At 34.7% G+C, this 13,785-nt stretch overlaps 2 protein-coding genes across 2 annotated transcripts; one reads left to right on the top strand and one right to left on the bottom strand.

Annotated features, from left to right (window-relative positions):
• Nucleotides 1-1,141: 1,141 nt before the first annotated feature.
• On the bottom strand, nucleotides 1,142-8,916 carry LOC127878685 (uncharacterized). Its single transcript, XM_052425213.1, has 3 exons — nucleotides 8,883-8,916; nucleotides 4,674-4,741; nucleotides 1,142-1,486 (listed from the first exon to the last, which is right to left on the bottom strand). Exons 1-3 carry the CDS (start codon nucleotides 8,914-8,916, stop codon nucleotides 1,142-1,144), a joined length of 447 nt encoding a protein of 148 aa, XP_052281173.1.
• Nucleotides 8,917-10,190: 1,274 nt separating this feature from the next.
• Nucleotides 10,191-13,505, top strand: LOC127880058 (neuropeptide S receptor-like). Its single transcript, XM_052427283.1, has 2 exons — nucleotides 10,191-10,676; nucleotides 11,869-13,505. Exons 1-2 carry the CDS (start codon nucleotides 10,194-10,196, stop codon nucleotides 12,604-12,606), a joined length of 1,221 nt encoding a protein of 406 aa, XP_052283243.1. The 5' UTR covers nucleotides 10,191-10,193; the 3' UTR covers nucleotides 12,607-13,505.
• The last annotated feature ends 280 nt before the right edge of the window (nucleotides 13,506-13,785 follow it).

The following is a 13,785-nucleotide window of genomic DNA, read 5'->3' as shown; positions in this document are numbered from 1 at the left end:
GAGAATTAGGACGATACCCGCTATACATAATACGCAAATTACAAATATTCCGCTTTTGGTTAAAAATACTTAAATCAAGTGATAATAGTATCACAAAAACAATATATTCTGTGATATTTAACGATGCACAACAAAATATCACATACAACCATCGAAAATGGGCGTCACACATAAAAAACACTCTTGACGAGCTTGGGTTAAGCAATATATGGGCGGATCAAACAACTATCATAAATCAAACCGATCAAACATTCATCTACAATACAATTAAACAGCGTTTATTAGATAATTACAAACAAAGCTAGTATAGTGAAACAAATAATTCCCCTAGACTCATGAGCTATTGTAGATTTAAAAACACGTTTGAGTTAGAACCATATCTTGATTTTATAACAAATAAGAAATACAAAACACCACTTACACGATTTCGATTATCGTCACATAGATTAGAAATCGAAAGAGGTCGTTATAATAACATACTACGCGAAAATAGAAAATGTCAGTTTTGCAACGGACACGCTATAGAACACGAGTATCACTTTCTACTTGTTTGTCCTTTATATAGAGAAATTAGAAAGAAACATTTAAAATCATATTTTCAAAGGTGGCCAACGTTCAATAAATTGACTTTCTAATGCAGTCGGCAAATAAAAGAGACATAATAAGCCTTGCTAAATATATTTTCAATGCTAATGAAATGCGTAATAATATAGACAATCAGTTATAATTGTTAACTTCTACAAGACATAGCCATGTTATTTTTAATTTTATTTTTTTCATTGAATATGTTTGTATAATTAAAATAATTCTACATTTCCTCGTATTACAGTTGATGATATAATTATATTGATTACTGCTGTACGTACTATTGTTTTTGTAAACTTCTCTTATTGAATATTGAATCAATGTATGTTTAACACACACACTGCGTAACTTTCTGTTTTGTGGCAAAAAAGCATTGTATTATGCTTATATGCTAATAAAGGTTGTTGTTGTTGTTGTATATAATTTATGTTATTACAAAATAATGCAGTTAAATTTAGGTTGACTAATACTCACCACCCAGATCACACCATACGAATGTGTAGTCAGAGTCGAAAATTGCAAGAAAGATGATGCTGAAGAATCGCTTATAATTATACTATAAGGAACCAGAGCTGGCAGGCTTTCTGATAGCTATGTGCTTGCCATCAATAGCAGCAACGCAATTTGGAAAGTTCCAATTCTTGAGGAAACCATCAGCCAGTTGTCTCCATTCATCAGGTGTGGAGGGGGCTGTCATAACCTCATCAACATAATCTCCACATATAACATGACACACGTCTCTGACCACTACAGAGAGGGTATTCTCAGCGACCCGCCAGGAATACTGCTTGTCTGAGTACTTGACACCAGAAACGATGTGACGTAGTGTGGCAGCTAACTTTAGCCCTGGATCCAAGGGCTCCCTGTACCGAGTGTGTTGCTTCACGAGGCGATGACGAACCTTCCAAAAATTGCATCGTACATTTCAGTAGGCATTCGGAAGAATTTCTTAAATGTTCCAGGATCTTCATCTGAGATCAATCATGAGCTGATCATAGATGCCAAATTGGCGCCGTGTCCCGAAATGCAACCATTGTCTTCTCCAGATATTACGTGCTCTGGCTCTTCTTCTCAACCTTAGTCGGCCTCTGAGAAAGCGGTGTATGTTTAGTTGTTGCTGGACTACTTCTTGATTGGCCATAGCAGCAACATCCCGCAGTTCAGGCGTTGTATTTCTTCCATTTGACGAAGAAATAATAATAACTTCAACATTATATATATGAAATATCGGCATATGTCTGCACAAACTACTAAAACAATAGGAGCGCTATTATTCGGATGGCTTCGCATAGATTCGCCTATCGTAGTTACCATTCGGATTGATTCGTATACGAGCGTATACCGTTCGTTTTCTGAACGTTAACTTATCTTTATAAATCGCTTAAATGCGTCGGATTTAATTCGCTACAATACGCAAGTCCTCGCTATAGTTCGCAAAAGTTAGCAAGCTGTCGCAAAGATTTGTTTTCGGATCGTCCTCTTTCGCTTGATATGCAAATCAAGTAATCATGATATGCAAATTAGCTGAGAGCTGCGACCTCTTACGCCAGTTGACGAACGCTATTCGAAGACTTTCCGATCAGCTAACGTATTGAAAAGAATTTTAACGAACGATAGACGAAACTTTTATTCGCCAACATTTTTTGAACATGTTTAAAATTTTCCGACGAACAGAACTAATCGCAACGGACACAAAAGCTCACACACGCATCCATACGAACACCTCCAACGATGTGCAACGTACATACACTGATGATAACGAATTTTGCTGAAGTCTTATTCGCCAGTACACGCAAGTTGACGTCGGGAGACTTTCGCCTATGTGTGAGGAGGCCTTTACGTATGACCAATCGTGACGTTCGTGGAGGATCACAATATAGTGGACACACATCATAACTAACACAAAATGTATCATTAATCGGTTTTTCTTATCTAAAACTAACCCTGACCCTAACCCAAACCCAAACCATAACCCTAACACGCGTATATTTGTGTTACCACTTAATTTGTCTTGCCTTGTTTTCAAAGTGGGCGTTTTATCACTTCACATTTATTAGTATCGCGATTTAAGTTAGTTTTGGCAATAAGTCGATGAATGTTTAAATGAAATATTGGACACTTATCTACTACACTACATTTTTTAACCCTTTGCATGCTGTGAAATTTGTCGTCTGCTAAAATGTCGTCTGCTTAATTTCTAAAATTAGCATTTTCTTCGATTTTTTTCAAAGAATACTATCAGAATAGCAAACAGTTTGGATCCTGATGAGACGCCACGTTCTGTGGCGTCTCATCTGGATCCAAACTGTTTGCAAAGGCCTTCAAAATTCGGTTCCCGCACTGAAAGGGTTAAAATGTTTGTTTCTTTATAAACATAAAGTTGGCTTTAAACTCGAATAATACTAAAAATGAAACAAAACATTTCTCTAAGCGACGTAGTGGTAGCAGGTTTGCATCATTACCACCTGTCATTACGCATTAGGTTCGGATAGGACTTGTGTGAATTCTCCGTGAACTGACTTCCGAAATAATATTGGTAATTTGTCATAATTTATGGCGTGCGTAACCAGCGTTGCAATGCCACAACTAAAACAAAACCATTTTCCCAACACCCTCAATGAGAAACAACATACTAGCGCGAAAGGACCTATCCAACAGCTTTTCTTTATTGGACACCATTGAACACAGGAACGACCAAGATGTCCACAACCTTACTTAAAGTACATAAGGGTCAGAAGCAGCGCAACATACTATCGATCAGTAGCCTGAGATGGCACGAAATTATGTAGTAACGTATTTATTTTTAATTCGGCTAAAAATAACGGATATTGAATGAATTAGAAGGTAATTAATTGTATGGACTTACAATGGAAAGAAAATCCATTAAACATATTTTTAAGGTATAGATAACTTTGTATGTGTAATTACTCGAGTAAGTCAAGATGCATCACGTGCTTAAGCACGTCTGTTAAATGAGTCGTGTTCTAAGACACTTTCCGCTTTTATGACATTTTTCGTTTAAATGAAGTCTCTTCTTAGCAAAAATCCAATTTAGGCGGAAAGTGTCGTCCCTGATTAGCCTGTGCCGATATGAGACGACATTTTTCGCACATGCATTATGCCCAGTTTTTTCAGAATACGACTCACATGTTCATGTGAATGAGTATTAAAATGATGTGAGCTTTTATTACTTTTTGCGGATTTATATCATGACGTACTCTTCGTATTCTTTCTGATTTCGCATATGTCTTAGAATAATACATAACTATAGAACACAATATTTGCATGACTGTTCACTGTGGTAATCACATAATAAGAAGAATATCAAACAAGTCAAGTTGTTGTAACATGATGGGACTACAATTTAAGTTAATGAAGTCTTGACAGACACACAGACACATTGGCTGACTGCTAATTCTACCAGGAAACTACCGGTAAGCATTATTAATGGAAGATAATGTCCATTTTGATAAATTACTATAAATTATGTATTACTGTCAACATGAACAGGACAGCTTACTTTACATTGTAGTGTACAACTGTTACACGCATATATAGCAGTTGCAGCGGTATGCTAGTTAGGAGTGTAAGATGACATGTATAACATACATTTTTTAACATAGTCCTTATTTCTCAAATTACCTGCTATTTTAACGCAAATAAAAACATATTTGATGGTACACGTAATGGATCTAAACACAAATTAAGTCTACATTTCATAATGATTGACTACGTTCGGAAATGTTCTTATAAATGTACGATTATACATTTTACTTGTTTCTCAAGCCGAACCCTTTACCGGAGTTCTTTGTAAAATGTTCATTTCTAACAACTCACTTGTATGTCATATTACTTTCGTCACAGCCTACTTTGCTTAGGGAAACTAATATCGTGTTAAGCGGTTTATATGGCAGGAGTATTTGTCAGACAATGAACGGCAGAAATCTGATAATTAATGAACTAGTATGAATTTAAGTTACCACCGTTGTCTCCGACATTGGTGTGTCATCGTTCTGTTATTCGATGGCCGAACATGTACTGTTTAATTTCCTTTACAATCAATACTTTATAAAACAGTATAATAATACCTTCAGAAACATCCTACTTCCGAAAGGCATCGCTGAAGTTGTATCCTCGTTGATCCGATCTTTTGACGCTGGATGTACACGTTAACGGGAATAATGCAAATAACTAATTTTTTAATAGTTGTGTACAATACTGTGATATATTTTGATTCGTTCAACGAATGCATCTCGCTTATCCGCTCAGTCAATATTGTATGTAAACCTATGTACTTGTCCAAATATAATACCGTTTTGTACACAACGCTGTTAGAAATCATAATGTTATTTGAATTGTAACATAGATGTTTGAATTTTTTGAATTGTATAATCATTCACCGGCAACTTATAGAAGTAAAATAAACCCAGTTTAGGAATATTTAATGAATAATAATAATAATAATAATAATAATAATAATAATAATAATAATAATAATAATAATAATAATAATAATGATAATAAACACTTGCCAATGTAATACTAATAGCAACTTTTGCGTATGTATCATAAATGTCTATAGGGGTTTGCAATCAGAGTAATTGTAGAGGCAGCCATGCAACACCTTGCGATATGCACCTCGCCAGTTACGTGTACAATGTATGTATCATAAATGTCTTTGATAGCTAAATTGAGAGTGACTATAGAGGCAGAAATGCAAAACTGTGAGATAGGCAACTAGCAAGTTACGTGTATGTAATATAAATGTCTTTATGGGGTAAAATCAAAGTGATTGTAGAGGCAGACATGCAATTGCCAACTGGTGAAGTACTTGAGAGGTATTGGAAATTTCTACAGCTATAAGAAACTGGGCGGACTCCGTCGACGGTGACTTGGGGTTTATAAAAGATGCGCATTGTTGTATCGGTCAGAACGATAACGGTAGCAACGCAGTTTTATTATTGTTTATATCATTTTGGATTTTAAAACCGACTTATTGCTGGTAATTTTTTTATTTTCATTCATATTGTATTTGTGTGTAAAATGTTCATGTTTTTAAAAGTTTTTCAATTTTATTTCGGAAACTTAACTCAATGCTTAAGTACTTCAACATTTTGAATATTTTGTTCTTGAGTTCAGCTTAAATACTTACATTTGTAATTGTTTTAATACTGCTATTTTTTTTAAACAATAAAACTTGTTTTCTTAGAAATTAATACTTATTTTATTCGACCGATATTGACATGCATAACTATATATATTATATATGTTTAATACATTAAGTAAATAATTACCGGTCTTTTAGTGTTATCTTAAACATTTCAGATTGTTGTAAGTATATTAGTATGACATTTATAATTCAATCCACAATCACATATTCAACGATTTTATCAAAATAGCACCGTCATGAAACAAAAGCAGTGTTTAAACCCATCTTACGATCAGAACAACATCGCACATATAACGCCACGCAACAAGGTAATTTCCTTTAAAAAAAGCGTAAAAATACAAAAACAATCACAAAACAAACAAACGCATGTCACCGCGACGAGATTATAATGTGTAAAACATTAATTACTAAATTCTTTTATTTTTACCCGCGTTTCGCTTTAAAGCAACAATTCGAACATATATATTAAAGCACTTTTAAAAAGTCGCAACTTTATTTTGTAGTAATAAAATGGATCTGACATTTTCCATTAGAGAGTAATGGAGTTTTGATTTAAAGGTCGTTTTATCGAAAATGATTCAATGCTTTCTAAAATGGTTTCATTCAATGCTTTTTTAAATGGCTTCATCTGTCATGACAGAAAATAACGGTCATTCCACTGAAAACTATTTTATATAATTCCATTATTTGTATGCTATGTTTGAAAACGCGTTTCGCGATTCAATATACACTTAACTGTCCGTTCGGTACGAACGTATTGTACCTATTCGATTTCTGGGTCGTTATTAACAGACCGAATTCAACACCGCTTTTAATGTAGTTTGGTCGATAAGAGGGAGAAATAAATAATAAATAAATAAATAAATAAATAAATAAATAAATAAATGATAAATATAGTATCTTTAGCCATTTAAGCCGTTTTAAGCCATTTAATGCGGTTTTATATAACACGTTGTTAAAAATGTTACTTGCATAGTATAATAATTATAATAAATGTATCAAGCGCCAATGAATAAGTAGAACTATCAAAGTTAGGGCCTTTCTACTTGCATCAAAATCACAAAAACTCGTTGTACTTCTTTCTTGCATTTTATATTAAATTATCTTACAAAGAAAGCTAATAATAATTTAATTAATATTCATTATCATGAAAACGTTAAGATACATATTTGCAAAAACACACACTAAACAATACAGTTTGAAAGAATTGGGTTCGTGATATGATGTTTTTAATGAAGAAGGATATGTTTGTGTTTTGATGTTATCTATGCTTTGCCTGCTACTATATTAATAAAATATGAACACGATAACTAATGCATTAGGATGAAATGTTTCAATATTAATTGTAAACGGTTAAGGAGAGACCGATCGACTTACCGACTGAGTTGGTATGTGTGATATTGAACAATGCATCAATAAAATATTAACATAATTAATAATGCATATGAGCCGTGCTCTGTGACAAGGGGGCCTCATGCATATGCGCAAAGTGTCGTCCCAGATTAGCATGTGTAGTCCGCAAAGGCTAATTAGGGACAATACTTTCCGCTTTTATGATATTTTCTGTTTAAAGAAAGTATATTCTAAGCAAAAATCAAGTGAAGGCGGAAAGTGTCGTCCCTGATTAGCCTGTGCGGACTGCGTAGGCTAATCTGGGACGACACTGTACGCATATGAATTAAAACCCCTTTTCACAGAGTACGGCTCATATCTGTAATTTGTGGGGATTTCATGTTAAAGTTGAATTTTTAGCGCTTGAGGGAGACCGACCGACTGATTGACTGAGGCTGCATGTTTGTTATGCATACACATCAATGCTAAATAATATATAAAAGGGTTATTTCTTCAAAGTTTAAATATCTACGTTTTTAAAACATAGTTGTAATGAAACTACTGCGCTGTGATTGTAAATCAATCGATATTTTAGAAGCACACTTTATAATTGAGAGATTGCAGAACTGGTTTAATCTTTGAACAGTATCGATTCCTCGACAAATGCTTAATATGTAGTAAAGAAATATAGACTTTATGTCGGCAGGTGTTGTCGTAGATGATCGACATAGTTTCGAAAGACTTGCTTACAAACTGAAGATCGGCGCAATCTGGTTAAAAGATCAGAAATAAATAAGGCCGCAAAGTCTTGATCAACAAGTCTATTTTCCGCGAAAAGTTTTAAGTGTAATTATTGCTTAGAAACAACATTTACGCTTGTTTTTTTTTGCTTTTGTATGAAACATAAATGGTATATTTAAAGTTATATAATTTGTCAACTTACTAGATGTACCAAGTTATCATATGTTAACGAGACACATTTTTGCCATACCGTTCACACTGATTAATTGTATATTTTAAGTCGTGCTGATGTCCTAAATTTTACCATATATGTTTTAACCAAAGAATTTAAAGTAGTATTCGGGCTTCAAAGATTAAAGCAGTATAATTTAGGTACACTTACTTGCAATACAAACAACTTATCTTAACCCAAATATGTTTTAATTTATTTAGAATGTTTAAAAAGACCTTGCGAAAAATTTCAATTTGGAATGAATATTGTGTTCCCCACATATTGACGCTCATGACGAATACAATCAAAACAATAGGCTTGTGAAAGTCAATTATATCGTTGCAGATCAGTGCTTTTTCGTTGTTAAACAATGTCGCAGTCGGTTGTACTGATGTTCTAATGAGGATATAAGTTAGGGAACCGGAATAATAGCATTCACTTTGCCTGCTTCTTTTTCACTCAGTAATAGACTGCTTTTGTGGTTAAAATAGAGTGCTGGCATTGCCAAGATATGCTAAAAGGGGCTTTTTCACAGATTTTGGCACGTATTGAAGTTTGTTATTAAATGCTTTATATTGATAAATGTAAACATTGGATATAAAAAAAATCCATTAAAAAGACAAGAATAAAATTAAAGAAGAAAAAAGTAATCATCAACTACGCTCGAACCACTGACCCCTGTAGTAAAAGTCTTTCGCTTAGAACACTCGGCAATCCGTGCTCACACAATAAATGCTGTATTTTAAACTAATATAAGCAATCCTTACCGCCTCGATAGCCTTGTGTTAGAGTGTCCGCTTCGAGTGCGGGAGGTCGTGGGTTCGATCCCCGGCCGCGACATACCAAAGTCTCGAAAAATGGTACTAGTGGCTCCCATGCTTGACGCTCAGCATAAAATGGGTAGCGCTAGGAAGATAAAAAACGAAGCAGCCAGGTAATTATTCGTTATTGGATACCTTGTTTGTAGCGTAATAGCTGTATAGCTAATGTTACTTGTTGATTATATGCGTTGTTAAATAATAAAGCTTCTCTATCTTTATAATCCTCGTAGTACCACACAATATAACGACAACAACAGAACTCTCTAAACTATTCTATCGTTTCGCGTTGCAACGCTTTATACCTTTTAGGTTTTTAAATCGTAAAGAGATGCATATAATGGATATTTTAGAGAATGGTTAATGTTCAGTATTACTGTTTCCTCGCAAATATCATAACTACAGCAACAATTTGCGAATTTGAAACGATTTTTCTTAATTTTGTCAATTTACCAAACCCTGAAAAGACCCCTTTAAGTTATATTGCTTAACTACTTATTGGCATTATTCAATGCAGACGCACGGCCAAACTGTTCACCGTTGTATGTTAGTTCTATACTTCTACTGAGGTGACATTTTGAATCAGATTAAATATAACATTTGTAAGAACATTGTAAAACAATTTGAGCCGTGATCTTTTAAAAACGGGTTTAATGCATTTGCGTTAAGTGTCGTCCCTGATTAGCCTGTGCGGACTGCACAGGCTAATAAGGGACGACATTTTACGCGAAATCTTGATATTTGCTAGGTGGAGATTTTCTTGAAACGAAAAATATCATAAAATCGGAAAGTGTCGTCCCTTATTAGCCTGTGCACATGAACTTAACCCCCTTTTCACAGAGCACCGCCCATATCATATATTTGAAAGTATGCAAACTGTTTGTGGTAATTAACAGCGCCCCACTCGATTCTGCGGTTGTAGTAGTGGGCAAATAATGAGGACTTGAGTAAGGGAACCGGAATAATCACATTCACGTTGCATTCTCTTTTTTTGTTTATTAATGGCATGCGGTTGTGGTCAAAGTAGAGCGTATGAAGTGCCTCGCATTTAACGATCAATTATAAAACGACTACTTATTTCCATGATGTAACAGTTATGCAGTCTATCAAACAATGCTTTGTCTGTTTATGTATAGATTAAATGTTTTTAAATCTTAATACCTAATCATCGTAAAATAACATCGACCCATAATATACTTTAAACTGATTAAATGATTACACACATCATTAAATTTGTATTTGTTCTTCTGTTTGGTGCAAAATAGTTCGTTAAACTAAGTGTTGTAGTAATGAAAATCTTCTTATTTACTCAGGCTGGTAAGCAGACAGATCAACCATGGATGATGAAAGCATTGGTACTATCGCCGAAATGAAAAGCTCGAACACGTCATCATCCCATCAAATACCGAAGGGCAATGGAAGTAACCCATGTAACGGAACCGTGAACGACATTGAGCTCGACAAAACATACCGACTCATCATCCTATACCTGACCATAACATTCTGTTTAATTGGAAGTGTGCTGGTAGTCTTATGGATAATATTAAAACAACGTATCTCGCGGAAATTCAATCACCACTCAAGGGTCAACAATTTCATTCTGAATTTGACTGTTGCGGACATCTTGGTCATCTTGCTGGCTGTGGTCCCACAGCTGATCTGGGAGTACGTGGACAGAGAGTGGCTGGCGGGCGACTTCATGTGTCGAGCCGTGAAGTTCATGCAAACTTTCTCCATGACGGCTAGCAATTATATGCTCGTTGTCATAGCAATAGACCGTCAACAAGCTATAATTTCCCCTTTAAAAGAGCCGTACTCGGTAAGGTTTGTCTCTTAAAATTGCTGTTTGTGTTCCTAGATAATTGGGTTATTCAAATGCTTGCAAGATATACAAACCAATAAAAAAGTCATGATATATAAACATAAATATCTGTCCCACCTGATGGTTTCGATTGGACTCCTATGGTACCAGGACAACATGTCAGTTTTAAATTAAACACATAAGTATAACTTAAATGATTTGACATAAACAATCAGCGTTTGTGCTAAGATGACGATCGACGATGTCAATCGATTAAATATATTACTTTCTGTATGCATATATCTTTCCGACTAAAAGTGATTCCTGTCTTTCAAAAAGAAATAACTACACACACATAGTTCGCTTTAGTAGAATTTTATCTATATACATATTCGACAATGAACTTTAAAGCAACTGTATCTGAGCGCATCTCACTGGTAAGACATCTAAAGTAATCTAACGTTTTTAATTGAGCCCACTTGTGGTTAGCTGGATATAATAATTACAACGGCGATGCGTTGTATATGCCTGTTTTTGTTATATGTTCGTTCGACTTTTTTTCACTGTTACTTTAAAATCAATGTCCTTAAGATCAAACCCGACTTGAAGGTATATTACGGTCATTAAACACCAAGTCCGGACTGTAACTGCTTCTTTTATCATAAATTTGAACATAACTTACTCAAATGAAGTTCATTTAGTAAATCGCTGTTGCGATTACGACCCACGTCTCGAGTTCGAAAGCTAAGATTACACCAACATGCACAAGTAACAAGGTAATAATACAACTTGATTAGGGTATTATTTCACTTTTCATCATGCGATATTAAAAATAAAGAGCCCGACATGCTCACAAAAATATATTGCAAGCAATACCAGTGTTAAATGTTTAATTAGCAGAGCTATGCTGACTTTGCTACAATAACAATATGAAATATATACTAGACAACGGGCTTGACATGTTGCCAATAGGTATAATTATTTTTCCTCAGTGGTTATTAAATAACCAACCTTTCATACCATTTCATTCTGACATGCGCCTATAACTTTTGACTTTGCAAAACCTTTTGTTTTCAAAGTTTGAAGCCTCCTTCCTTTATTGGTCGGTTTATCATATAAACTTTATGAAATGTTGAATGCGAACAAGCCACATATTTAAGACATCTTATCATACGAATGCAATACACCATATATATTTGGTCTTTTTAAGGTGTGTAAAATGGCCGGATTAGGCTGGGGAACAGCGGTTTTATTATCATTACCAGTGGTTGGCATTTTTCACACTTCCGAAGAGACCAACGGATTCGTAAAGTGCGAGAATATATTTCGTGGACGTCCCAAATTTCATCGTCAAATATGGATGACGTGGGTTGCGTTTGTGGTTTTCTTTGCGCCGCTTGTTTTGCTGACAGTGTGTTATACGCGAATATTTATGAAAATTTCAAGGAAAGCCTTTCAACATAACAGTGTCAAATACATCCCAAGCAAAGGAAAGGTTTGTCTGCAAAGCACCCATTCGAATTCATTATCCAAGGCTAAAATCAAGACTTTAAAAATGACATGTGTAATAATCGCGTCTTTCATATTGTGCACGACACCATACTTCATTGTCGAAATGATAATGTCCTATGGAGACCATTGCACCATTTCGAAAAAACTGTACGCAATCCTCGGCGGAATGGCTGCCTGCAATTCGGCAACGAATCCGTTTGTCTTTCTTGCGTTCAACCTGAAAGGAGGGATGTTCAAATGCTTTAAACAGTGCATAAATAATTCAAGCCGTGATGGAACATTGCAGTCAAGTCACACAGGTTCCACTGGGGCGAATCCACAGCACTGTGTTTCTCCAGCCAATACGAGTAAATACGTTCTGAGAAGGCATGACTCAGTAATGAGTCATGAGGACATGACGTTATTAAAGGAAGGAAGCATCAGAGGAAATGTGTAATCCGAATGTGTCATGGTTGTGTTTTTGTCCGAGAACGTTCTATAATATGATGATTTTTTTAAAATTTGAATTGAACTGAGCAATATATACAATTTTCGAAATGAACAGTATTGTACATGCATGTTTTTAAATAGTGTATTTGAATTTTAAGGCAATTTATCAAGAAATATCTATTACAGCTCAAACATCAAAGTAAGTGAAGACCTGAAGTAAGCGTTGGTTGAACAAGTGATACATTAATATTTACCAATACATTTTAACATGACACTAATTATATATTACAACTCAGTTTTAATCCCATGACGTTTTCGGATTACATATTGGTATGAACGATCATGTATCACGTGCTGCAAGTCATTGTTTGCAAATACCAATTTGTACATAATCGTAGCATGTGTATAATATCCTTTTTGTCTGTTTGTTTTATATGTGTAGAGAAATATAAATACATATTGGTTTCCGTCTAATGAACGAGTTCTTTTCACCGGAATTGTATACATGTACCAAATGGCCAACTTAAACTGCAGGGACATTATTGTGTTACGCTTTTCTTCAATAGATGCCCGTTTGAGTGTAAAAAACATCTCGTTTTAAATGGTTTTAACAGTACATCTATTCTAAAACATTTGCCTATTCGAAAAAAGGAAGACCCATCTTTTGCACATTTATTAAATCATCGTAAAGACAATTAGGTCAACACACTTCAGTGGTCGTGAAATGACTTAAATTCAAAAGCTCTTTCAGTTGTTAAATAATCGATAGACGTGTCAAACGATTAAATATAAATTAGTCAGTTTTTGTCGTCGGTCATTACGTTAGGCGCACAATATGTCGGTCTGTAACGAGTATATTATATGTTCCGCATGTTGGAAGTATATCAAATCACCTGATATGCTGTAAGATAGCAATTATAGTTTTTGTATTGTATATTCTGTTCAATATTCATGACATTTAAAAACAATTTTAGATTGCAGCTATTGTTGGTTCATGCTTTTTTCACTTGTAAAGGTAGGGATAACCATGCAAGTCTGCATAATTGATGCATTGCAGTGTACAATAAACGTCTTGAAATCTTCATCTTTTCTGTTGATAACTGTAGAAATAATAATCGATTTAGCTTTATCGTTTACAAATGGAACATGTTCATTGTAAAAACAATCGTCGATTACTGCAAGAAAA

This window comes from Dreissena polymorpha, chromosome 4 (assembly GCF_020536995.1).
Source record: "Dreissena polymorpha isolate Duluth1 chromosome 4, UMN_Dpol_1.0, whole genome shotgun sequence".
NCBI lineage: Eukaryota > Metazoa > Mollusca > Bivalvia > Myida > Dreissenidae > Dreissena > Dreissena polymorpha.
This window is presented reverse-complemented; position numbering and strand designations above follow the sequence as displayed.